This window comes from Lethenteron reissneri, chromosome 17 (assembly GCF_015708825.2).
Source record: "Lethenteron reissneri isolate LAM-NWPU_2019-01 chromosome 17, ASM1570882v1, whole genome shotgun sequence".
Classification (NCBI taxonomy): Eukaryota; Metazoa; Chordata; class Hyperoartia; order Petromyzontiformes; family Petromyzontidae; genus Lethenteron; species Lethenteron reissneri.
The window spans coordinates 12,028,157-12,055,151 of record NC_083795.1 but is presented as its reverse complement, the minus strand read 5'-3'; the positions used below and the strand labels follow the sequence as shown (position 1 = coordinate 12,055,151).

The 26,995-nt window shown below is 53.4% G+C and overlaps 1 protein-coding gene across 1 annotated transcript in view; it reads right to left on the bottom strand.

Annotated features, from left to right (window-relative positions):
* Positions 1 to 1,924: 1,924 nt before the first annotated feature.
* The window catches only part of LOC133343494 (adhesion G protein-coupled receptor A3-like), a 106,097-nt gene continuing 81,026 nt past the window's right edge, over positions 1,925 to 26,995 (bottom strand). The window contains 13 exon segments of the mRNA XM_061553154.1: positions 1,925 to 6,136; positions 6,975 to 7,728; positions 8,719 to 8,814; positions 9,994 to 10,142; positions 11,662 to 11,785; positions 15,245 to 15,372; positions 16,740 to 16,948; positions 17,966 to 18,212; positions 18,845 to 19,123; positions 19,844 to 20,005; positions 20,818 to 20,849; positions 20,852 to 20,966; positions 24,823 to 25,081. Coding sequence (XP_061409138.1) covers positions 5,150 to 6,136; positions 6,975 to 7,728; positions 8,719 to 8,814; positions 9,994 to 10,142; positions 11,662 to 11,785; positions 15,245 to 15,372; positions 16,740 to 16,948; positions 17,966 to 18,212; positions 18,845 to 19,123; positions 19,844 to 20,005; positions 20,818 to 20,849; positions 20,852 to 20,966; positions 24,823 to 25,081 — 3,541 coding nt within the window. The 3' untranslated portion in view covers positions 1,925 to 5,149.

Sequence of the window (26,995 nt, the reverse complement as noted above, 5' to 3'; positions counted from 1 at the left end):
GGCACAGTCCACTGCTGAATTAAGGTCTCCCCATTCCATGTCGCGGTCATAGGGTTGTTTTACCAGTCCTAACCACGCTGGCCAATGTGAGCTCAGGAACGATCCAGATAACGCGCTGATGATTCCAGGTTTGTAGCGCAGGGCAGGAACCATGGATTATTTGGTTGGAAAATCAATAATAAGAAAAATAAAACTTTGGCCGTTGAGCAACGGGGTGGGTGGGGGTGGCAAACTCACTTATCAGGCATGTAACGTCATATATTTTTGTAATACTGTATCGCAGACCCAGGCAGGAACAAACAACTGAATTAGAGTCCCCGCTGAGGAGTTAGCAGAAGATGGCAATTGTACGTGACCTTGACTAGAGTGTGTGACGTCAGCCATCCCCAGGACTCCTGCAATCTTCGGTTCAGTTGGGTGGGTGGGGTGAGTGGGTGGGTGAAGGGCAGCTACACTGGCCCTTAATGGGCCAATTCAGCCCCGCGGAAATGCCACGGCAGAGCCATTCAAGTAGCTCTTCCAAGGGCCTACATCCACACACTCTCTCACGCACGAACACACATGCTCGCGTACACAAACAAGCAGTCAAACGGGGGGGGGGGGGGCTTTTTTCTCAAAATGCATTATTAAGTGCAACTTAACTTTCATATCCCTTGGACCTTGAATGAAGGGGACGTTTCATGCAAGCCGCCACTCCCGCCACCTCCCCCAACTGCTTTTCCCTCCACTCCCTAGGGTGGCCATGGCCACTACAGCGTGCTGCCTCCCAGGGTCAGCCTGTCATGCCGACGCACAAAACACCGCCTGTTACCCCGCACTGCACCCCACGCGGCCACGTGTTTGACCGATCCAAATACACAGCCGTGCATTGCTTGCTGTCGCGCATAATTTACGGCCAAAAAATGTAAAGAGTCAAAAGGCAGCGTTTCGCCCGTGCACTGGTGAGCATTGCATGCTGCTTCTCACCATTGACTTTCCCTGATCCAGTGGTGGGATTCCACATTTATATGGTAGGAAAGAGATTTTTTTAGAAAGCTTATGGTGAACTTTCAGGATGGCATATATATTGGTGCTGCATTTGTAGTGTCATAACTATTTTAAACGTAAACGTTTTTTGTAAAGATATATTTTAAATCTTCAGCATGCATGCGAAAGGTACAGGGTTGAAAGTACAGTATGAAAAAAAACCTTATATGTTTTCTCGTAACAATCTGCATGTGGTTAGGTCTTAACATGCATGTAATTACCACAATTTGCTACGGGCCAAAAAAAGATGAACCATGAACAATAGAAGCAGCAGCCAGGGAGGGGGGGAGAGAGGTCCTTTTAAAAAGCCATGCCCTCTCTCTCTCTCCCTACCACATACCTCCTTTGCAATTCCCCACTGCTCGCAACTGAATAAGTTACAATTCTTTATATACCCAAGAAAGCCTGAGTCTCAAGAAGTTTTTTTTTTTAAAAGAAGGTCCTGCTCTGGAATGTTTGGCAAATTTCTTGGATACTTTTGCAAAAGTAAGGTACTCGGATAAAACCCGTGCGTAGTAGGAAGTAAGATGTAAACGCTGGACTGATACATCAGACACACACTTGTTGGGCCAAATCCTGCACGCACGTCGTTAACCTGCAAGGGTGTGTTCCAGGCACAACAATGCTCAATCTATGCACGATCTACCAACCCCATGCCCAAGCCAATGGATACCAGTGGTGGTCCACACAGCCTGAGCGCACCTGCCATGCCATACATTATCCTGCTCGACCAGCAGCAAACTTGTTGTGAGCCACCGACACGTTTTGTTGGCTGGATAATAGCCCCAATTATCGCCGGGCTGCCACTCAGCACTAACAAGCAGGGCAGAGCGGCATGCTCGCTGAGAGGTGGATTTGGCGTGTGCGCACAAATGGAGAGGCCTTTTGAGAATGTGTTTTCGTAAAGTTTCAAAAATAATGCTTTTATTTCTTACAATTACACGGCAATTAAATACAACACCGAATGCAGCTTAAAGGAGATTTATCATGCTTAACAAAAAAAAGGACAAAGTAGACTGAATGTTAATTTATGAATTATATATTAAATTATTTGTTTAAACAGGGGAAACAAAAAAATGACGGCACAGGGGCAACACTGCCGAACTGTGAATATACCACTGACGCGTTTCGTGCTCATTTCCTTCCCACTCTTTTTTGTAAGTACCATTAAACGACTGACTTTGCATAAACAGGTAGGTGATCTTCTCCACAGCAACAAGGATAATACCATCCATCCCTCCATCACATTTGGATTCCCCAATTCATTTAGATCCTACTGCACAATTTCCACAGCACGAATCATCGCGTATCGGTTTTAATTCTATTGCAAATACTGGCGAGTGCCTAACGCACACAGTGCCGTACATTAAAAGGGTTCCTTCATATCATGCATTTAACTAAGGCAGGGTTTCTCAAATTCATGTCCCCGTGACCCACTGTTCACATTTTTCCATGAACACCAATCTTCCCCCCTTCGAACACTCCCTTCACATACAAGTCGTTCCACGCTGCACGCGTCTGATGATTGGTGAACACGCCCACGTGACGAAGAAAGGGCCAATTCAAATAACAATGGAGATTCTCGATTTGAAGCTTTCGTGACTGCAAGTATTCATACTCTTAGGTTTTTTCGGTAAAGCCACGTAGGAAATAAATAAATAATAAATACATTATTTAAATAATAGAAATAATAATATGAATAAAATAATTAGTATTAATGCAATAATAATAAAATAATTATTTTGTAAGAATTATTTTATTTCTATTATTTCTATTATTTATTATTATTATTTATTTTTACCTACGTGACTTTACCGAAATAACCTAAGAGTAACAATGGAGATAATGTGCAATTTAAGTCGCATGTGTGTGCCTCTCACGCAGCGGCAGCGCTCTGTGCTACAAAACCCAGCGGCCCGAGTTTGATTCCCGCTCACAGCCAACACCAGGTGACGATTATCTAAACCGGCTGTGGGTCTCCCCGAGGTCGACTCAGCCGCAAATGAGTACCTGGTGCTGTGTGTAAACATCTCCACGAGGGAGACAAAGGCTGTCGGGCGTGGTGCTGGCCACCCACTCCCTCGTGTCCCGTGCCGGCCTTCATAGGTGCTCACTAACAGCACTTGCCCCTACAGTCTGTTAAGGCTATACGGGGGATCTTTGTCTTTGTTGTTTGTCTCCCGTGTGAAGTAAAAACAGCCTTTAAGTTGATGCATATCTCAAAATAAGCCCGACTCTGCTGATGAGACACTGTGCGTCGAAACCGGCCCAGAGTTTGCTCGTCTCGAAACAACGCAGCTGAAATCATGCACTCCGACAAGGCTGTGCGGCTGAGAAATACTCTGACATTTTAACACGGAAAAAGGGATACGTGAACGAGACGTATTGTCTGCTTGCTGTTAATCTGAAGCGGTGTCCTCTACGTCACGTCGGACGCACACACACATGACCTCTTATCTTAATTTTATTCAGAGCTCTCTTTGTCACGGGGAACACAAATGCAGTGCCGGATTATCATAGTAGCACAAGTAGCTACATATGCTACGGGCCCCGCACTGTCAAGGGCCCCGCGCCAAATGCTTTCAAGCTATCAATTCCGAGTCAGTGACTCTGCGCTTGCTCTATTACTGTAGTACTATACCGCCTTCAACTTTTACGAACGACTGGGTGTTTAAGGTTAGCGATTTGTCGTATTTTCTGGCTTTGTAGCAAATGCAAAAAAACAATTACTTTACTATGCGAGTTAAATATGTGTTTTAATTATTAAAGTTTTTTTTTTTATTTAGGGCCCCTGTATAACATATGCTACAGGTCCCGTACTAGTTTAATCCGGCACTGTACAAATGCACGCTCAATGCACAAACCCATGTCCATCCCGATCTGAGTTGGCGCTCTCTGAATAACGTTTTTACCAATCATCAGGCGCACGCAGCTTGTAAGTGACTTCATCTGTCATCGAACGGAGATCAGTAAACGACGTGGAAAGGCGGAGAATAGTGGGTCACCACGACACCCCGAACTAAGGATTGAGGGGCGTCGCACGCGGTCCTTCGCCAACACCTCCACTGATTGTCTTCAGCCTCGACACGCGACGTCTCACCCTCGCGCTTCTTGGGTTTTCGTTGATCGCTTTCCTCACTTTCGGGCGCGCGAAGTGTTCACAGGCGGGCAATGTTGAGTTTCGACGACCGCACCGCCCCGTGCTTTGAAAAGCAACTCTGGAGCGGCTGTTGTGGAATCCAGCGACGGGCGCACACGCGATCGGCGGAACAGGCGGCCGCGCAGAGTCCGTATTGCGAAGAGTCTTCAGCAGCAGATTTGTTGACGAGTGCTTATTTCAAAGAAAAGAAAACCGCAGAGGAGTGACGCATTCAGGTGACAGCGCCTGCACGTGCTGTTCGGTCCCCCGTGTCTCAAATGATTCCGCTCTTGTTTCACAAGCTTCGATATTCATTTGTTCTCGTAATAAATTCATTTGCTAATGTTCAGCATCGGTAAAAAAGTGTGACTTTCGGTCATCGATTCCGAATGCGTAGCTATTCACACAGACATTTCTCTTAAACACAACGAAACAATTGCAATACTGCTGCGGTAATCATTTAGTCCACGAGCTAAAGAGCTCAACCCTGCTATACGTCGTGACAAACTTGACAAAAACTTTGCAGCATCGTTGAAGTTTTTCTCGTAAGGCACTTGGAGGATCTGAACGGCCGTTTCTTCTTTAAATAAAAAAACGTCGCGATTGCAACAAATGAAATAGTCTAAGTGCATCTTTGGTCTTTGTACGCAGACGATGACAACGGGCGCTGGAGGGTTTGCGAGTGGGGGCTGCAGCGGCAAAAACGACCCGGAGACAACAAGGAGAGGTTCACGCCGACGTCTTCATCACGTCTCTCGAGCGCCACCGAACAACTTGTGTGCAAGTGGTAAAAACAGACTGAAAACCCAAAGTGACAAACTCTATATTACAACGAAGAAGTTCCTGTAACGTACATAACACACTGTACACAAACTTGCGCATCGTGCATATATATGTGAAAACACACACACGCGCACATAGGCACGAGCACGCTCGCACACTGATTTAACGTGTGCACGGGCGTTTTCGCACACGCGCGTGACGCTACACGGTGGTCTCGTTCTTCCAGTGGCCAGTCCGCACGCTGGCCATGCTGTCGGAGCTGAGCAGGCCGATGCTCTGCCGGCTCCCCTGAAGCGCTCCGTTCTGGCTCGCCAGGTTGAGGCCGTGCGAGCGCCGCTCCCGCGTGCCCAGCTCGATGGTGATGGTTCTGTCGGATGTTGTAGCCGGTGCTCCCCCTCCTCCCCCTCCCGGCGCCCGGTCCACCGCCTCGGTGGACGAGGGCGAGCGGAGCGGCCACTCTGCCAGCTGGCCCGACCGTCCGCTGCCCTCGTCGCTGCTCCTGCACGGCAGCGTGCTCGCGTTGTCACTGCTCTCCTGCTGGCTCAGTCCGGTGGCCGCCGCGCCGGGCCTGGCGTCGACGCCCGTGGCCTGCAGCGCCTCGCTCGAAGCCCTGGCCCTCGCCCGCGTCTTCAGCCGGCACCTGCGGCTCCTGCCGTGGCTTGCGAGCGATGCCGACGTCGGCGCCGTCGCTCTGGCCGCCGCCGCGGCCGCCGCCGGGGCCGCAGCGGCGGCGCCGCTGCGGTCCCGGTGGCCGTCCTGGTCGCCGCCGGCCGCGAGAGCGGCGCCGCCGACCGCGGCGCGGTCGCCGCTCTCCTCGCCGTCGACGCTGGTCGGCACGTCGTACGCGTACTCGCGCAGCACGGCCAGTCGGCTGGCCCTCTGCTTCTGCGCCTGCGTCTGCTGCTGCCCGTGGGACAGCGAGCTGCCGCCGCCACCGCCGCCGCTGTTGCCGCCCGCCCTGGAGCGGCTGCCGCCTCCGGATCTCGCGCCCGAGTGGCGCCCGGCGTGCCCATTGCCGCTGGCTCTGTGCTGCCCTCCCTGCACCGCCGCCGCAGACGCCGCGGCCGCCATGGCGCACTCTACGGGAACGACGTGCATGTTGAGGTCGCGGTCGATGGAGTGCTCCGTGAGGCTGTTGGCGTCGCAGGGCAAAGGCGCCATCGGTGCCAGGCCTCGGCTCCGCGCCACCTACGGTCGGTGAGATGGCACAAAGAGGAGCACAAAATTATAGATTTGATTGTTCTCTTGCACATTGACGACGTTTGCCAATTTCTCTTGTAGCCCCGCCCACCACCCCCACGTTCCATTCACTGGTTACCACATTCAGATAAGCCCCTCCCCCCTTAACTTGTATTTAAGGGCCGGTCTCTTGGAATTTTGCCTCACTTGATGCAGTAATTTTAGCTGTGACGGTCCCACCTGATGACGGAGACTTGTGTTGCCTCCGAAACGTCGTGATTTATTATTTTATTTTATTTCTATTATTACTTTTAGTAATTTTATTTTTTTACCTACGTGACTTTACCGAAAAAAACTAAGAGTAGGAACACAAAAATATTATTAAACATCTCATTCCATTCGTGTACGACCCTCTGTCAATACGCTGATTTATGAGGGCTTCCCCATCGGTCACGGGGTTTGTTGATCATATCACACTGGTCAGTAGCAGGTTGATGAAGGGAGAGGCCAAGAACTGGTTCAGTTATCATTTGCCACAGATGTCAGGTCCGGTGGGTTCTGAACGCAATTCGCTAACCACTTCCTCAACTTTTATCATGGATTTGAACCAAAATCCATATTTAACTTGTCTGCTGGACAAACACGTGAAACATAGTTTGCCCCGTTTGTGGCTTTGTCTGCAAATGAACGTTCCACATCGAGACACTGCCATTGCCACAACGTCGTCCAGTGCGCCACCCACCGTGCCGACGCTCCAAGTGAAACACACGAGGGCGCGTTATCAAGAATCACAGGCAGAGAGGCAGAGAGAGGAAAGCGACGCCGCGGCAAGAGGAGCGCAGGTCACCTGCAGGTTGGTCAGCTTGCTGCCGTTGGTTGCGGTGGAGTGGGACTTCTCGGCCACCGACGAATCGCCGCTGCCGCATCCGGTGGCGGGGCCCGAGCCGTTGATGGTGAGCGACGTCCCGGACGGCAGCCTGGAGCCGGTGCCTAGCTGCAGCGTGTAGTCGCGCCCGGGGGCCCGCCGGGGGCAGCGCGCGCGCCAGCACTGCCACACGTCCCTGCGCCGCGCGCCGTGGTGCGCCAGCAGGAAGAGGCCGAGCGCCGTCGTGGAGGCGGCGTAGAGCGCCGCGTACGCGTGTGACTCGACCCTCCCGTCCCGGTGAGCGACGGCCAGCGCCCCGAAGGCCCAGGCGGCCGTCGCCGCGAGGAACGTGCCGGCAAGCCCCGCGAGGCGCGCCCCCGGCGGCAGCTCGTCCTCCGGCGCCTCGGCCGGCGCCTCCGCTTGCGACGCCGACGCCGAGTCCGTCGCTTCGGGGCGAGCGAGGGCCTGCTCCGGCAGGCTCACCGGGCCGACCGGGCCACAGCCGCCCCGTTCTTTCTCCTCTTCATTGTTGTCGTTGTCCCTGCCGTTGGCGACGGCGATGACGGTGGTGGCGCCGCCGATGGCCTGCGACTCCTTCAGGGCCTCACGTTTGCATCGAGAGCGCATCCTGCGCAGGCGGGCGAGCGCGCAGGAGAAGTAGATGCACGCGATGGCAGTGACGAAGGCTGCGGGGCCGTAGAAGGCTCCAAGGCTGGGCTCCCACGCCATCCAGCAGCTTCGCAAGTGGAAAGCAAACAATGCGGAAGAAGGACAGGCTTCAATCAATGTTTATAAGGTGACCATTACGTGTGTAAAGATTCAATAAATCGTTTAAGTTTTTCGTTAACAATTTGAGTGATAAGCAACAGTTATTTTCAACGTTGTTGTTAATGTAGTGCTTCTAGTAGTTACTGAGGTTACATCATAGCCTATGTGCCATTAGAAAGGTGTGAATAACAATGGGAACACATAACATTTTAACACGTAAAAACTTTGTATGATTGTATTGATTCCCAATGCTATCTCAATGGTGCTCATGGAATGATGTAATCAGTCCGAATCAATTCAGGTCCCTTACAGAGCAGGCCAAAACTTCTCGTTCGAAAATGGCCCGGAGAAGCAGATATGCCGGAACTACTTCTGAGATCCCTTCAAGTGATCTCTCTGGTCCGTACGGTAGGGGGGCAGCACTTTCCCACTTGCTCTGCCACTGACAGCAATGCTCTTTGCATGACAGTCAAGCTGATATGTTTCATTCTCAAAGCTGGCATTTAGCCAACCCAATCCTGAGCTTGCATTGTGAACGTAGGTATCGATAATAATAGACAAATCGATCGTCACATTCCTAAGTAACCGCCAGCTTATTTTACCAGATAAAGCCCACTGAGCTATACAGCTCTTTTTCAGAAGTGACCTCGCCACAAATGATAGCTCAACAAAGTGGCTTATCGTGTGGAAATTTATAGCAGCAAAATAATCTAAACGCACGTTTCTAATGTGGAGGGAAAAACCGGAGGACCTGGAGAAAAATCCACGCGACCACGGGGAGAGAGACATGAAAATGTCAAATAAACAGGCGTCGGGGTCTGAATCGAACCCACGACCTCCTGTATACCAAGCAACGTAGTTAACATCTCGCCGCCATGTAAGTCGGGCGAAATGGACAATGCTTTCCGTGGAACGCACATTCCCACGCGACGCCGTGCGCCAACACGGAGCCACTCACTAGGGAGAGCTGTCGGTGCTGCCGTAGTTTTTGATGTTCGCCGCCGCCGTGATGCCGCATATGATGATGGGAATTCCTCCTCCGATCAGATAAAACCTGAGCAAAGCAAAGGGGCACCGTTAACGGGGCGCAATTCAAAGCACCGCTGGCCCTGGCCGACGGCTGCCCGCAACGTGGAACGCGCGCGAAAGATTCTGATTACGAGCGATAGATGTAGCGCTCGCTGGCACGGGCCGTGTTGTGACAGATGGTGGTGCTGCCCGCAGAGTGTGCGGGGGGGGGAGACGGTATCGCTGATAAAGTGGCCCTGTGGATCGGCTTACAAGCACGGATGGACGGTGTGTAACAACCTGCATTGTATTCAATCCAGATAGCATACCAAATCGCAATCACTTGATTAAACACTTGGATTTCAAAAGGAATTGCTGTGTAAATAAACGTGTCAATGAAATGGAGCATCTCGGAATTGTACAATTATATATAGAGAGTCCCTGGGTCATGGGGTAGAAATGACCATACTTCACCACGCTGATCAGTATGGGTTGGTGAAGGCAAGGAGCACAGATGAGGCACCATAGAAGTACAGTGCAACAATTAATTTAGCTGCAACTGCCCTCTGCTGCCGACAACCCCAGAGCTGTTTAATTGTTGGTAGCCACCCATTCAAGCACCATCTCGGCTCAATGCTGCTAAGCTACCGAGACCTGATGACAGATTTAACGACACACAAAGGTGCGTTCACGTACAGCTGGAAGACGCAACTCCCATCATGCTTTGGATGCATATCATTTGACAAAGTGCGAATGTTCTCAAACAGAGCTGGACGTCTGGTTGGAAGACAGCTAAAAATCTGACCAAATCAGCCAGAATACTCAATTGCAGTGATAATTTAAACTATTTTTTATTTTACCAGGTAAGGCCCACTGAAGTGACCTGGCCACAATTGATAGTCCAACGAAGTGGCTTATCCCGTGGAAATTCATATCAGTCAAATACTCTAAATGCACATTTCTAAATAGGGAGGGAAAACCCGGAGGACCCAGAGAAAAATCCACACGACCACGACGAGAACACACAAACTCCAAATATACAGCAAGCGTCAGGGTCGGGATCTAAACCCTACGACTTCCTGTATACCAGGCGAAGTAGTTAACATCCCGCCACTGCGGCACCCCTATTGAGAGCAACGGAGCGGTGACGTTGGCGATTTGCCTTGTCTTTGTTGGGCCGAGCTCGCCTCACCGCCCGCCGCTCGTGGCTCACGTCCCAACGTACCGGAGCATGGGCCGGGGCTGCGGGCCCGGCGCGGCGTCTCCGGCCTGGGGCGGCGCCCTCCAGCCACGCAGCTGCTTGCACAGGTTCCGCGCCAGGATTCCAAGCCACAGCAGCGACGCGAGCGATGCGTAGTGCAGCGCGATGCCCACCTGGCACCCGTACGACAATGACGACAATGACGACGACGCGCGTCAACGGACGGTGCCAGCGTAGCCATCGAGCGAGCGGGCGGCGCGCGATTGTAGCAGGGCCCACGGGGCAGACGGGGCTCGGCCGTCGGGGTTACGACGAGGGACGAGATTTTACGAGGGTATCCCCCCCCCCCCCCCCCATTTTGCTCCTTTCACCAGCGCCGATGCTGACCGTGCTAGGCCACTGAACGGAGTCTATTGTCCCTCTAGTTCAGGGGTGGGGAACGTCCGGCCCGCGGGCCGTGTAAGGCCCGTGAAATCATTTGGTCTGGCCCTGCCAAGGCAACCGCAGGACAGGGACTCGAAATTCAATAAATCTAGGAAGCAAAGCCTGGAAAAGCAGTTGCGAGTAGCAACATCATCAATACGAGCTAACATCACACGCCTCGCCAAAGAGAAGCAGTTCCTGCCCATCACATTAGGGGTGAGTTAATCAAATGTTTGACCAAATATAACAGGCTAATTTTTAAGTTGATAATTTTGTATGGCCCGCGAATGATGTTTAAATATCCAAATGGCCCTTGGCAGAAAAAAGGTTCCCCACCCCTTGCTCTAGTTGAAGCAAGGATCACGTGGTCAGTGCTGCCTTGACGGGTCTGTCCAGTGCTCGCCGAGCTGCATTAGCTTCTGGTTGCCGAACGAACACGTCATGAAGCCGCACTCATTCGCACACAGTGCTTGCCACAAAGGAACCACAATGCCATGCTGATATCGTCAAGGAGTGTAAACCATCACATAAACTACGGTCATCCTGGCAGTGGCTTTTGGCTAACCGTCGAACAAAGACGGTCACTGCATCGCGCACTTTCAGATGTGCTTCTGCAACCACCTGGAACGCTCTTCCTTCTGATAGTAGGTAAGGCACTGGAGCTATGCACTTTAAATCTAAAATTGAAAACGAATTTCTGTAGAACAGCTTTTTGCGTTTAGTTCGTTGTCCTTCTCCCGCACCGTACGTAGCACGCTTGGCTACGTACGGTGCGAAAGACGTTTCAACATACAGAGATGCCGTGGTCAATCTCCCGCAGAGAATCACGAGACATTAACTCCAGTCGAAGCCACGACGCACATGGGTTAGATATTCGGAGCAGTGACTCGAGACCTTGGTTCATTTCCTGGCCACGGTCCCCATCAGCGATGAGCGGTATCTGAACTGGTCCTGGGCTGCCACCACGTTCACCAAACCGCAAATGACATTCGTGGTGAAGTACGGTCAAACAAACTCCGTAACAGAGGCCTTCATCCATATGGCACTTTGTCAATCCACTGCTGGATGAAAGCCTCCCTACACTGTGTGGGGTTTTGGGGGCTAATCATAATTATCATCATCATCATTAATTATAGACCAACTTCAATCGTAAACAGCATCTCTCTCCCTCTCTCTTTGAAAAAATCTTCAACAGGGACAAACGAAATGAGAGTGAAAGCCACGCACGCAGAGCGAAATAAAGCCGGACAGACGATCGCGCCCACTCACGGCCTGGCAGACGACGGCGGGCTGCGTGCGGTTGATGCCTCCCGCGAAGATGGCTGTGCCGAGAGCCAGGTGCAGCCACAGGCTCAGCAGCATGTGCCAGCTCTTGTGGCCAACGCGGATCACCCTGAGCACACAAAACACAAAGGATCGGGAACTCTCTCCACGTCGCCTTAAGAATTAACAGCTGGGGCAAGCGCTGTGTCAGCGAGCACCTACGAAGGTCAATGCCGTGGCACGACGGGGTGCAGTGGCAAGCATCACGCCCGGCCGTCTTTGTCTCCAGAGTGGTGATGTTTACAAGTACTCATTAAAAGCCGAGCTGCCCGCAACCGGTTCACTGATATTGGCCGTGATGGGGGGGGGGGGTCACCGGGTTTGTAGCACGGTGGCTAACCCTCGACATAATTACCTTCCAGACACAGTGACTCACCACCACAAAGACAAAGATTCCCCGTAAAGCCTGAACAGACTTTTGGGGCAAGTGCTGTTAGCGAGTAGCACCTATGAAGGTCGGTATGGCACACGATGGGGTGGATGGCCAATACCGTGCCCGGCCGCCTTTGTCTCCCTCGTGGCGATGTTTTACACACCGCACCAGGTACTCATTTGAGGCTGAGTCGACCTAGGGGAGGCCTAGGACCGGTTCAGATAATCGTCACTGGGTTCATAGCGCAGCGTAGCACTAACCGCTACACCACCGCTCCCCACACTCAATACTACACACACGCACGCGCACCTCTTCTGCCTATGCCTGCCTCTTCATCTGCCAAGTGTCTTAAGTGTAGTATACACAGTGTGTTCTACCCGTGACGTGTTCGGCGTCTTGAGTAGCAGCTACATTTAGACGCGACAAGTTCTGTACTGGCTTAGGGTTTGTGTGCAGCCAACCTCGGCACCTGGGGCCCACGCTGCAACAGGCCACTCTGCGGTGTGTGGGTCAGTGACAGACCCTGTGACGAGTGCCGCCCCCTGACCGGACCCGGCGGTGGAACTCGGGGGCTCTGTCATCTGGCTCGACAAGACGAGCAGACGATACGATGAGACTAACACTAAAATGTAGATGCCAAGTGAAGCGGAACTGTGATGGTCACAATCACCCCCTGTACCCATGGACAGTGCCACCGCCGCCACTAGCAGACCCACTGCCACCACTACAATTACTATGTTCACCATGAGCATTGATGAAAATAATGGATTTATGATGAAGGTGGTTCATGATGATTATTATGAATGACGATTATTGATTCTGACAATGACGATTCATTGACAATAATGACAATATTGGGCCAAGACGTCTGTACAAAGTGAGTGCGTGAAGCTCCTGGCATCAGGACTTGGCTGAGCAAACACATAGAGACTGGGGCCTAAGAGTGAGGCCATCGCAGCACCTGGGGTGGAGCGGTAATCGCATTGCGCTATGAAGTCGGCGACCTGAGTTCGATTCCCAGCCCTGAGTTTGATTCCAGGCCACGGCGAACATAAGTGGCGAGTGATATCTGAAACCGCCCACCCACTCAACCACCCACCCACTCACCCACCCACTCACCCACCCACCCACTAACCCACCCAACCCATTCACCCACTCACCACACACACCCACTCCACCCACTCACCCACCACCCACCAACTCACCCACCCACCCACTCACCCACCCACCCACTCACCACCCACCACACCCACCCCCCCACTAAACCACCCAACCCACCCACCCACCCACTCAACCCACCCACTCACCCACACCCACTCACCCACACCCACTCACCCACTCACCACCCACCCACTCACCCACTCACCCACCAACCACTAAACCACGAACACCCCCACAAACTAACCCACCCACCCACTCACCCACCCACTCACCCACCACCCACTAAAACCACACACCCACCCACTCACCAGACACCCACCCACCACTCAACCACCACCCACTCAACCACCCACCCACTCACCCACTCACTCACCCACCCACCCACTCACCCACCCACTCACCCACCCACCCACTCACCCACCCACCCACCCACCCACCCCACTCACCCACCCACCCACTCACCCACTCACCCACCCACCCACCCACTCACCCACCCACCCACTCACCCACCCACCCACCCACTCAACCACCCACTCACCCACTCACCCACCCACCCACCCACTCACCCACCCACTCACCCACCCACTCACCCACCCATTCACCCACCCACCCACTCACCCACCCACTCACCCACCCACCCACCCACTCACCCACCCACCCACCCACCCACCCACCCACCCACTCACCCACCCACCCACCCACTCACCCACCCACCCACTCACCCACCCACCCACCCACTCACCCACCCACTCACCCACTCACCCACTCACCCACCCACCCACTCACCCACCCACTCACCCACCCACCCACTCACCCACCCACTCACTCACTCACCCACCCACTCACTCACCCACCCACCACTCACCCACCACCACCCACCCACCACACTGAGTAGCCAGGTGAGGAAGGTCACACAACCAAGATGGCCGACATGGTGTGTGGAGGCCTTCATCCAGTCCTGGATTGACACGTGTGTAGTGACATGGAATGGGTCACTACGTAGCAAAGCGCGGGTTGCTGGCAGATAAGGGGATTTGCAGTTGCAGCAGCCCTGTCTGTCAGCAGGTCACGTGATAAGCCGGAGAGAGAGATGTAGGGCACAGGTGATAGAGGGGGCACGTGAGGTAAGCCCAGGAACTCACTAGTAGGTTCTAGGAGGGTCGCGTGGCCGGGGCGGTGCGAGGCCATGCCGGGAGGATAAAAGGGGACCCCGAGGGAAGGCTCGGGGCTGTTGCTTGGAGTGGAAGGCTGTTAATAAATTGAGTGCATCCTACTCCGAGTGTCTCTGAGTGCATCACTACACATGGGCTGTATGCTACAAGTTACAACAATAACAGCATCCTTTGAAAAACCTTGCCAAGTCTCAAGAATCTTTTTCAGGAGGGTCCTGCCGAGTATTTGCAGTAGTGGGCGATGTTACTGCTGCTGTATGTAATCCCAATTAAGTAATTAACAGTTACATATTCAGTATTGAATTTTTTTTAGCCAATACTAGTTACGTAATATTGCATTTTTTTAGGCTATAGGAGGAAACTGGAGAATCCGGAGAAAACCCATGAACAACAGTGGGGGAGAGCATACAAGCTCCATGCAGAAAGGCGCCCGAATTAGGAATCGAACTCAGGCCCTTATTAACTATTTTTATTTTACCAGGTAACGCTCACTTTACTATATAGCTCTTTTTCAGTGACCTGGACACAAATAATAGCTCAACGAAGTGGCTTATCATGTGGAAAGAGCAGCCAAATATTCTAAATGCATTTAAATTTAAAGGGAAAAACCAAAGGACCCAGAGAAAATTCCACGCGACCACGGGGAGAGAGACACGCAAACTCCAAATATGCAGGCGTCAGGGTTTGGATCGAACCCACGACCTCCTGCAGACCAGGCGAGGCAGTTAACATCTCTACTGCACCACCCTGCTGCCCAACAATACCTGCCACAATAACGCTCGTGGCATCAACACTCGCACAGCAGCAAAGTTGTCGGCCGCACCTGTGATGCAGGACGTAGGTGGTGATCAGCGCGAGCAGGCACAGCAGCAGCAGGGCCGAGCACACGTACACGGCCGGGTGGAGCAGCCGCACTGCCGCCTGCTCCCCTGCGCCGGCCGCCACCACGTCCTGCGGGCACAAAACGCACGGACGGTCGCGTCGCGTCGGCAAGGCGACGTGTCACTCGTGTCCAAATTCCGGCCGTTTTCGTAGCCCGGCGGCCCTATGACCCCCGCTGGAACGTGGGGTCCCCGGTGCAAATCAGAGGTAGCAAACGGGTTTTGATTCCTTACCCGTACCCGGCCGCACCAGGGTCGCAAATGGGTACCCGTACCCGTACCCAGCCGGGTACGGGTACCCGTTCCCTACCCGTACCCGTACCCTACCCGAAATGAGTGACAAACGGTTACTCACCAGTGACTCACGGCCTACCCGTACCCGGCCGCACCAGGGTCGTAAACGGCTACCCGTACCCATACCCGGCTGGGTACGGGTAGCCGGGTATCGGGTAGGGTACGGGTATCGGGTACCCGGTTGCGACCTCTGGTGCAAATGCGCCGTCTGCGACACTCACAAGCTGCTCCACTGACTGAGCCCTAGAGGAACGTTCGTCAGGCTCGATGAGCGCCACGGTGTTTGAGCAGTGAAGTCAGCCGCGTAACATTGCTAGCATGGGCCCTGGAGCTGAGGAATGAAATGGGGTCCCCTGTCTGATCCCTACCGCCCACCTCCCCCAATCGTATCTTGTAGCCCGGTGCCTGGTGCCCCCTCCAGCCCATGGGCTCTGGTGCAGTTGCACTGCCTGCACACTCAACAGCTACACAGAGGTATAGACCACCAGCTTCACATCGAGAGCCTCAAGACTCGTGTAGACACCAATTGACTTGCACAGAGGCTCACAGACTCGCGCCGGGACGCAAACGTTTCATGAACAAGAGCGCCCAGGAGGAGGAGCGAAACGTCGGGCACCATCCAGAACAACACGCGGTAAGATCCGGAACACATGGCGGAGAGAAAACCATTCTAAACTAAAACTATACTATTTTGATTTTACGAGGTAAGGCCCACTGAACTATATAGCTATTTTTCCAAAGTGACCTGGCCACAAATGATAGCTGAACGAAGTGGCTTATCTTGTGGAAATTTGTAGCAGTCAAATACTATAAACGCGTGTTTATTTTAAATGTGGAGGGAAAACCGGAGGACCTGGAGAAAAATCCACGCGACCACGGGGAGAACATGCAAATTCCAAATATACAGGAGTCAGCGTTGGGATCGAACCCACAAACTCCTGAAAACCAGGCGAGGGAGTTAACATCTCGCGCCACCGTGGTGGGATGTTAACTCACCCACCGTTGTGCCTGGGATTTTGGTGCGGAGTCACAAGTCGTCATCACGCTTGGTGTCCACTCATGGTCACCTTGTGGCTAAAAGAACATATATTTTCGTCACTGATTTCGTTTTTGAAGACGTCGCGGGGCTCAGGGTTCGCGCACCATGAGCACGGCGTAGTTGCCGAGGCGGCCGCAGCGCAGGGTGGTGACGTTGCCCTCCGAGCCGTCAGGCCGGCAGCCCTGCAGGCCCCAGGCTCCGCGCCCGCCCCGGGCCTCGGGGTCCCACAGTGCCGCCACGGGGTCCGTGCCGGGCGAGAAACGGCGCAGCGACACGGCCACCCAGTCCACCAGGTCGTCGGCGCTGAGGCCGTCTGAGCGCAGGAGAGGGATCGCGGTGAGGAGTGGGACTGAGATATCGAGTCGTGGACGAGATTTTTCTGTTTTGCCCATCTGCGGTGGCAGTGCTGCATCAGCACAGGTAACGAAAACTCAAAACATTCGTCAATAACACTGGCAATTGCGTCTTCTTCATAGCCTGCCTGCTATGCCTGAAATGTCACCTGTTCTATGCTTTTTTTTTACTTTTGTGGCAATGTTATCGATGAACGTGCCGAGTGTCCGAGGACGTTTCTTTTTTCAGGAGGGCAGTTAAGCAGCAATGTTCCTACTTTTTGACTCTGTATATATGCATTTCACACTGCCTAAACGTGAACTGTTTATGTTGTCGATTTAAATGCGTTTGTGTACGTGTCGTTACGTGTGTTCTGTATGCGTCACTTGACTCCCCGGGACACCCTTGCAAAAGAGGTTACCCAGCTAAAAATCGATATTTTTTCACGAGATAAAAATAAATAGTTCATGTGTACGTTCACGTCGGCGTTGGTGAGTGAGGCAGTGGACGGCTCCAGGAGTAGCCTCGCGGTGAATATCCAAAACGCTGCCGGCGAATGATCAAAACGGGCTGCGGTGTACTGTGTAGTCCACGATTTGAGATAGAAATAGCGTAGAGATTCACCGACTTACATAGTGAACCATACACTACTAGTATAAGGCTGCAAAGCCACGTGCCATCTCGAGGCCTACCCCGTGCTACCAACCCGGAAAATAGTATTGCACCCGGAACACCACATCTAGTATACCTCCATCTGACAGTGACCACTGTATGGTCCTGCCTCTAGGCCTACGCCATGCCAACGCGATGCAGAAAACCCTCGGTGAGAAACGAAGCTGTGGTTACACTGCAGAACTGAGCAGCAGAACTAAACAATCGACCCCGCACTAAAACGTCCGCACGTTGAACTTCTTTCGCACCGTACGTAGCCAACCGCGGCCATTCGGCGACAGTGGGGGAAGGACAATGTCCGCAGCTCGCGCATCGAGCCACCCACCGATGTTGAGGTAGAGCACGGGCGTCACCACCGCCCTGCGCCGGCCGGCGTCGGCCGCGTCGGACGCGTTCCCTGCCGGCGGGAAGAGCCGCCCGTTGCGGAAGACCACCAGCTGCAGGAGGCAGGTGTTGTCTCCGGGGCTGCCGGGGAGGGGCACCGGCGCGCGGGAACCCCAGCCCGCGCCGGGCCCCGCTGGGCCGCCCAGCAGCGTCGGAGGCAGCTGCACCGACGCCTCGGCCACCGTGTTCTGGGAGCGCCCGACAGAAAGCGTTTCGGCAGTGAGTTTCGGTGATGCGTTCACTCGCGACGATGACCCCCCTCCACCCCCTTCCGCTTGCTCTAACTTCTCAGGTGGATGAAACCAACCACGAAAGCCACAGATGCCACCGCACCTCGCCAACTCTTTCTACCCTCCACCAAATCCTACAGGTGCTGCACACTGTGGACATGTGACCTCTAGAATCTGCCCTAACGGTATCCCGCCATCTGCTCTTTAGGTCTTCTCTTGCCCTTGGTCACTGGACTCATGGAGACCACTCCAATGCTTGTGTTTGGCCCTCCCCCAATCCTGCACGCACGTCCCACCCAGTGTATTAGTATAATTTTTACCAAATCATATCTGCAATACTCACCTGCCCGTTGGAAGTGTGTACTTTACATCTAAATCGAAAACTCATTTACTTAGGACTGCATTGTTTCTGTTGTTTCTTGCGGGCACCTCTGAATAGCGTGCTTGGCTATGCATGGTGGGGAGAGAAGATCAACGTACGTAGATAACATACCGCCATGTGCTCTGCCAGACTTCTGCATCGTGTATCCTGCCTTGCCCTGCGTACGTACATCCTCTGGTGCGTCTGCCTAACCAGTGCCAGCCACTACCTTGCCGGGGAAGTGGAGCAGCGAGTGGGTCAGGTTTCCCGCGTTGCACTTGAAGCTGAGCTGCTGGTCAAAGCCGCCGCTGCCGCTGTAGCTTCCAGAGGCGCCGACGCCGCCACCGCCGTCGGCAGCGAAGGGCGCGGCTTCCCTGCCGGCGCTGTCACGCGGGGCGGTCACCGCGAGGCGGTCGTAGCTCGCCGTCTTGCGGAACGCCGTGCACGTGAGGCCCGAGAAGCTGGACGGCTTGATGCGCAGGGCGGTCATCGCGATGTTTGCCGAGAACTGCAGAGGAGGAGGGAGGAGGGAGATGGAGCGTGGGATAGCGTGAGGTGACGACTGCTCACATGCATCTCCGATTAGCGCGGTTGGCTACGTATGGTGGTGCGAAAGAAGTTCAACACGCATGATGTGTACATGTACAGTCCCTTTGTGTTAGTCTACTGTTGGACGAGGGCCCCCCAATGGCATGTGTGTCCTGCTGCTCAGCACTAAGCCCCGAGTCTCCTATTACTGGTGGTCATCCATCCCAGCAGAATCCAGGCTCAACACCGCTCAGCTTTAGAGATCTGACGAGGTCGGGAACACTGTGTTCTGGGTAGCGCTGTTGCTCTCTCTTCTCTCGCCCGTGTTTCCCTGCCCGGACTCCCCCAGACCCCTTCTACCTTCATGTCAGTGTGTTTTTCCGTCTAGTTTGTAACGCGTCTTGAGGTGTGATTGCATTTACACGTTAAATATTGTTCTTGTGGATTGGATTTCAAAGTTAAGTCGGGTTGCTTTTGTGGCAGCTCAACTCGGTCAATAGTTGTTGCCGTTTCTGGCTGCCTTCCTGGTCTCGTCCGTGGTCTCCCACGCCTCATTATCTCTCTGAGTGTGATTGAAACAAACCGTGCACGCTACAAATTCTGAATTGTACACAAAAAAAAATTCCCAGTGGCCCAGAATCGCAGCCCCAACCCCTGGCAGTAGCTCATCAATGAGGGATGGTGTCGCGCGCCTGGAGACCTTATTGAAGTCCTGGGCCCCCCCGAGCAGAGCCTGGCGAGCGAAGCGCTCCACGCTGGCCACGATGCGGCTGCAGGCCCGTGCCTCGACCTGCGCAGCGACAAGCACTGCCTCGTCGGCACCCATCGCGGCGCTCGCCATGTCCACGATCAGCTCGCCGAGCTGCGCGACAAAACAAACCCGTACTCTTAGTTCTTTCGGTAAAGTCACGTAGGTAAAAAATTTAATTAAAATTAATAAAAAAAATAAAAACACATAAAATCACGACGTTTCGGAGGCAACAGCAAGCTTCCGTCTTCAGGTGAAACTGTCACAGCAAAAAAATCTTGATCAAGTGGAGAAAAGTCCCAAGAGGTACGACCTTATATACTGGTTAAGGGGGGAGGAGCCAGGAAGGACCGCGGTCAGGGCCAGAATGAGTTAGTTTTGAGGGGAGCCCAGCAGAGATTCATGAAGTGCGCAGCCTCCAGGCACAGGCAGTCTGCGGCCCTTCAAATGCACGATCACAAAATACCCCAAAATGCCTTTATCATCCGCACCTTTAAGAAGCAGCATATGTACAGCATTGTCATCTTCGGGGAATATGATTTGCTAGACACGGCTGGTCGAATATTCTCCTTGCTTCCCCACCTGTGGATTTGTTTTGAAGGAGATCACATTGTTGTTTTCATCTCTCTGGACTTGGAAACATCATCTCTTCGACATTGCTGTTTTACACAAAGGGTCATCGCTTTTCACACTTTACTGCGCTATTTATCTTTGACGAGTACGTGCTTGGTGGATTTTAAACAAATATAGTCATATATATGTTCCATTCTCTCTTTTTGCTGTTTTACTGCCACCCATGCCTGCTGGCAAACACTCAAATGGTATTTGCTTATTTTTTTTATTTCAGGTATAGAATTTCAATGTATTTGTATGTATGTGTACGTATAGGATGTGTGAGACATGGGATGCACATTGTGAAGAAAGACCTCTCTGCTCCGGTCCGAAAACGTCGTGAACTTTCCAGCATCTGCGCCACGAACACAACGTCCATCTTGTCGGCGAGGCCTGGCGCTGCCGAGATGCACGGCAGCAGCTGCTGAGCGAGCATCGGCGCCGTGGTGGCGTTCACCGGCATCTGCGGCGCGAGGAGGAGGTGGAGGAAGAGGTGGAGGAGGAGGTGGAGAAGGAGGTGGAGGAAGAGATGGAGGAGGAGGTGGAGGAAGAGGTGGAGGTGGAGAAGGAGGTGGAAAAAGAGGTGGAGGAAGAGGTGGAGGAGGAGGTGGAGGAGGAGGTGGAGGAGGTGGAGGAAGAGGTGGAGGAAGAGGTGGAGGAGGAGGTGGAGGAGGAGGTGGAGGAGGAGGTGGAGAAGGAGGTGGAGGAAGAGATGGAGGAAGAGGTGGAGGAAGAGGTGGAGGAAGAGGTGGAGGAGGAGGTGGAGAAGGAGGTGGAGGAAGAGGTGGAGGAGGAGGTGGAGGAAGAGGTGGAGGAGGAGGTGGAGGAGGAGGTGGAGGAAGAGGTGGAGGAGGAGGTGGAGGAGGAGGTGGAGGAGGAGGTGGAGGAAGAGGTGGAGGTGGAGGAAGAGGTGGAGGAGGAGGTGGAGGAAGAGGGGAGGAAGAGGTGGAGGAAGAGGTGGAGGAGGAGGTGGAGGAAGAGGTGGAGGAGGAGGTGGAGGAGGAGGTGGAGGAGGTGGAGGAAGAGGTGGAGGAGGAGGTGGAGAAGGAGGTGGAGGAGGAGGTGGAGGAAGAGGTGGAGGAGGAGGTGGAGGAAGAGGTGGAGGAGGAGGTGGAGGAAGAGGTGGAGGAAGAGGTGGAGGAAGAGGTGGAGGAGGAGGTGGAGGAAGAGGTGGAGGAGGAGGTGGAGGAGGAGGTGGAGGAAGAGGTGGAGGAGGAGGTGGAGGAAGAGGTGGAGGAAGAGGTGGAGGAGGAGGAAGAGGTGGGGAGGAGGGTGGAGGAGGAGGTGGAGGAAGAGGTGGAGGAGGAGGTGGAGGAGGAGGTGGAGGAAGAGGTGGAGGAAGAGGAGGAGGAAGAGGTGGAGAAGAGTGGAGGAAGAGGTGGAGGAGGAGGTGGAGGAAGGAGGTGGAGGAGGAGGTGGAGAGAGGAGGTGGAGGAAGAGGTGGAGGAGGAGGTGGAGGAAGAGGTGGAGGAAGAGGTGGAGGAGGAGGTGGAGGAGGAGGTGGAGGAAGAGGTGGAGGATGAGGTGGGTGAAGAGGTGGAGGAAGAGGTGGGGGAAGAGGTGGAGGAGGAGGTGGAGGAGGAGGTGGAGGAGGAGGTGAAGGAAGAGGTGGAGGAAGAAGTGGAGGAAGAAGTGGAGGAAGAGGTGGAGAAGGAGGTGGAAAAAGAGGTGGAGGAAAAGGTGGAGGAGGAGGTGGAGGAGGAGGTGGAGGAGGTGGAGGAAGAGGTGGAGGAAGAGGTGGAGGAAGAGGTGGAGGAGGAGGTGGAGGAAGAGGTGGAGGAAGAGGTGGAGGAAGAGGTGGAGGAGGAGGTGGAGGAGGAGGTGGAGGAAGAGGTGGAGGAGGAGGTGGAGGAAGAGGTGGAGGAAGAGGTGGAGGAAGAGGTGGAGGAGGAGGTGGAGGAGGAGGTGGAGGAAGAGGTGGAGGAAGAGGTGGAGGAAGAGGTAAAGGAGGAGGTGGAGAAGGAGGTGGAGGAAGAGGTGGAGGAAGAGGTGGAGGAAGAGGTGGGGGAAGAGGTGGAGGAAGAGGTGGAGGAAGAGTTGGAGGAGGAGGTGGAGGAAGAGGTGGAGGAGGAGGTGGAGAAGGAGGTGGAGGAAGAGGTGGAGGAAGAGGTGGAGGAAGAGGTGGAGGAAGAGGTGGAGGAAGAGGTGGAGGGTGAGGAGGTGTCGTTCATTGTGAAAATTCCGTCACAGTTCCTATGATCACTGTTTCATTGCTTTATTTTGGTGATTTAGAAAAGTTTACTGGTTTGGCCACGTTTGTTTGTTGTAGTACGGAGTTAGACTGATGGCCTTAATCTAAGTTGTCTTGTGGTTGTTGTTGTTGTTTGACTTGCATCCCACTGGGATTTTTGCACACAGCGTTGGTGTACGGTGCTTTTTTCTGCAATATTTTGCTGTCGTTTCTTGGATTTTCTGGTTGCATTTAGTCACATATTCACTTTAAGATGTTTTCTTGTTCATGTTTTTGTTTTTTGTTTGTTGCGGTTGCACCCGATTCAAGAGCCGAATGGCTCACAGTGCTATACCTAATAAATGAACTTGAACTCTCAGAGGAGACCACGAACAAGTGCCACCCGAAAGCAATGGCCTTTTACAACCCCCAACGGCCACCTACCCTGGCCTTGTAGTGTCCATTAAATGGGGCATCGAATGCCCCCTTCATTTCAAAGAGGACATGACCCAAACAATAAACAGCTCTTATCTTGTATATATGTATAGTGTACATGCCTATGCTGTGTCCTTTCGAAGTCCGACACTGGTGTGAAAATCTGTGAATGATTAAAAAAATTAAGCAGTCTTGGGGGTTGTTTGACCATATTTCACCACGCTGGTCAGTGTGGGTCAGGTATAAAGGGTTCGGGAGTTATGAATCGGTTTCAGAATCAAAGGGGCTTTCAGCCGTGGCCAGGAATCAAACTCGGGTGGCCAGGCTTACGGTGCAGTTTCGTTTCCCATTGCACCACGGGTCCACCAAAAATATCTCCATATATATAAAAAGCAAAGTTGTGATTATGTGTGTCTGTTTTAAAATGTTTAGCATACTTCCCGACATGCAACAAACTTGAAATTTGCCATGTGGGTACTTTCCAGACTGTACACCATGCAACAATTATACAAATACACTTTTTTTGAGGAGGGAGCTCAATATTGCATATATTCTTTGCACGGCAAGTGAGCTGTGACGTCAAATCTGTCACGTGACCCGCGCACGTGGAAGCGTAACGGATTGTAGTGCAGTGGGTAGCGCGCTGCGCTACGAACCCGGTGACCCGAGTTCGATTCCCGCTCACAGCCACCACCGGTGACGATTATTTGAACCGGCTCCTGGGCCTCCTCTAGGTCGACTTAGCCTCAAACGAGTAACTGGTGTGGTGTGTGAACATCGCCACTGGGGAGACAAAGGCGGCCGGGCGTGGTGAATCCAAGTCCCGGGCGAAGCCGGGTAGTAAAGCTAGTATATACAGTATATTTCAACACGATAGACATACAGTTTGAACATTCCTGGGGCTCTCCCAGTCAGCGATTCGTGTCAGCTAGGTCTGTTCCTAAAATATGTCCGCACCCAGCACGCCACATCCAGTCTCTGGGCCTACTCCAGACGACGTTCTCAGTGAGACATCCAGCCCTGGAGCCAGCGCGGTTATCGCCCTCGTCAATTGCACGCGTGTGCGTTGCCCTTCTTTTGCACCGTACGTAGCCAACCGCGTTAATCTGAGGTGCGGGGGAAGGACAACAAACTATAGACGAAACAGCTGATTTTTAAAGAAATGAGTTTCAGTTTCATTTATTTGGTATAGCCCTGTGAGCCATTCGGCTCTTGAATCGGGTGCAACCGCAACAGACAAAAAAACGCAATAAACAAAACATGAGGAGGGTAAGGAGGATGGAAGAGGGTGATGATGGTGTGATTGGTGATGAGAATAGTGAGGAGGGGGGTGAGAAGAGCAAGCCGGGTGGTTATGGTGAATAGGGCGATGATGGTGGTGATGGTGAGGAGGGTGAGGTGGGCGAGTGAGTGGTGCTCACAAGTGCCACGAACAAACTTGCATTCCCTGTCTGCGTCTCGTTTCCAAAGTGTTTAAAAAAAAAGTTTTCATTAACCATATATTTAAATAACCTCGCTCAATTCACGAAACGTTTTCGCTTTCATCTGTTGCAAACTTCAACCGTGCTGACCGTCGTCGCTGGCCGCTTGGCATTTTGGTGCCTTAGAGCCTGTGGGGTTTGGCAATCCGTCGTTTGGAACAAAAAATCCAGATCGCACAATCGCGGTGACCGTCACGTGAGAAAGCGTCGCGGCGACCGCCACTTGGCTGCACCTGAGTGAACGTGTGCAGGAGCCGCGTATGCTCGTTGGCGTACTGGCAGCTCGCGTGGTCCCCGTCCACCCACTGCCCTGTGCGGTCACACCTCCGCGACGCCACCAGCGCACCGGAACCACCACCACCACCGGAGGAGCCACCGCCACCGCCGCCGCCGCCGGCAGGGACTGGCGAACCAGCGAGCCCGACGGATGCTAGCGGCTGGTGGTGGGGGCATGGCAGCGTGGCCGTGATGCCCGCCAGCGTCCGCGGCCACCTGCCAGACATCGGCGCATTTTGTTAACGGACGCGACGCCTTTCGTTCCCATTTTTACTCCCCCACTGGGACATCCGAGTCAGCGAAGGGCACACACGAATAACGGGCGGTTCGTTTTGCACCACTGATATTTTCCCCAAAGCCGGAGCCAGAACAAAACCGTGAAATTCCGGAATAAACAAACATTTGAATCTGGCTCGGGTCACGGGGTTTCTCATTTTCAGTCAGACTCGTTTCTTGCGTTCGACGTAAGGGGCACGGGCTCGCTTATTCGCCGGTGGCTGAAACAACCCGTCCACCTCCTGAGCCGAACCAGGCTGGCACACCAGCTCGGCTGTGCAGTGGAAAACGAGAGGCAGAAGGCGACGGGGTGGTGCCACCAGACGATTGGGCACCTGCCGGGCACGTTCATCGGTTGGCCCCGTCCCTCTACTGGGCACGGCGCCCGTGCCTCTCTACTGGGTCACAGCTTCGCGTGAGGAATGCATAAAATTGGAAAGCTTGCGTGCCAGATGTTGGGCGGACATGTGGCGTGAATCATGGCAGGGCATGCCAGCCTCCTAATGCAAACCACCGGTCGTCTCCGGCACGGCTGGCGAAGGGGTACGGCTCTCACCGCTCGGCGCCGAAGAAGCGTTTTGTTTCGTGGATAACGGAGCGGAGTGAAACCAGCACGATGAGCTTCGTCGTAAATTCTGCCCCCCCCACCACACACACCACCGCAGCCCCCCCCCCATCCCACCCCCAGGAAAGAGAGCGCAAGGTGGCCACCGCGAGGCGACGACGACAGCGCTTGGTTTATAGACTGACGGACGTGTCTGCTGTGGAGACTTAACAATCCTCCGCTTCAAGGACAACCATTTCCTTGGTGGAGAAACATTGGCGCCGTTCACAATGGGGGTTTGTGCGTTTGCATCCACGTTGCGTATGAAGCTGTCACAATTCCTGGACGTGGTGGAGCAGCGATGCAGTGGTTGGCGCACCGCGGTATGAATCTGGCAACTTGAGTTTGATTCTCGGGTAACAATGAGTGGTGAGTGATACCTGAACTGGACCTGTCCCGCTCACCCCTGCCCCATCCACCAACCCCTATTGACCAGCATGGCGAAGTATGGTCAAATAATCCCCATGGCCAATGCGGCGTGGTGAGGCCTTCGTCCATTAGTAGATTGACAAAGGGCCATTAATAATTATTATGATCATCATGAACTCATGTACGGCATATTGAAATCGCATCTTAGACGGTTCACGATTCAAAATTGTATGTTATAACAAGTATCTGATATTGGAATGCTTAACATTGTGGTTCGGGGGATCCGAACAAGCCTGCTCGTGACCCACATCTGTTGCTCGTTAGGCTGCTCGTTAATGTCTCCACACCTATTAATTCCAGATATGCTCCATAATCCAAATGTGTACTCGGCGGTCAAGCAGGTTACGGTATGGACGGGAGAGAAGCAGAGAGGACGAATCCGAACACATCTGGTAGCTGCCCGCATATCAAAAGAAGACTATAAAAAAAGAACGATAAATAACAGCTCCCAGGTCGCCGCAACCGCGTTTCTTCCACTGCCAAGTCCCACCTACCCCGTCACCTGATGATTTGCATTACCCAGAGTGCACTGCAGGTGCTGCCCTCTTCCCTTGCCTTAAAATTGCTCGCAGATGCCCCAAAACAGTATGGAAACTATTACATTTCTTCTCTCTATAAAATAAAAAAACATTGTCCCCCATACCTACAGCCTACCTCTTCATTACCTACAGAGTTTATTACGTACGGTGGCTTTTAAGTAGAGTCAGAAGATAGCCCGGATACTGTAGTAATACTCATGTGCAACATATCAGGATAATAGGATTATGAGCGACACTGACGGGGCGCCGCTTTGTGGGGGGTGGGGGGGGCATGTCAGTTCA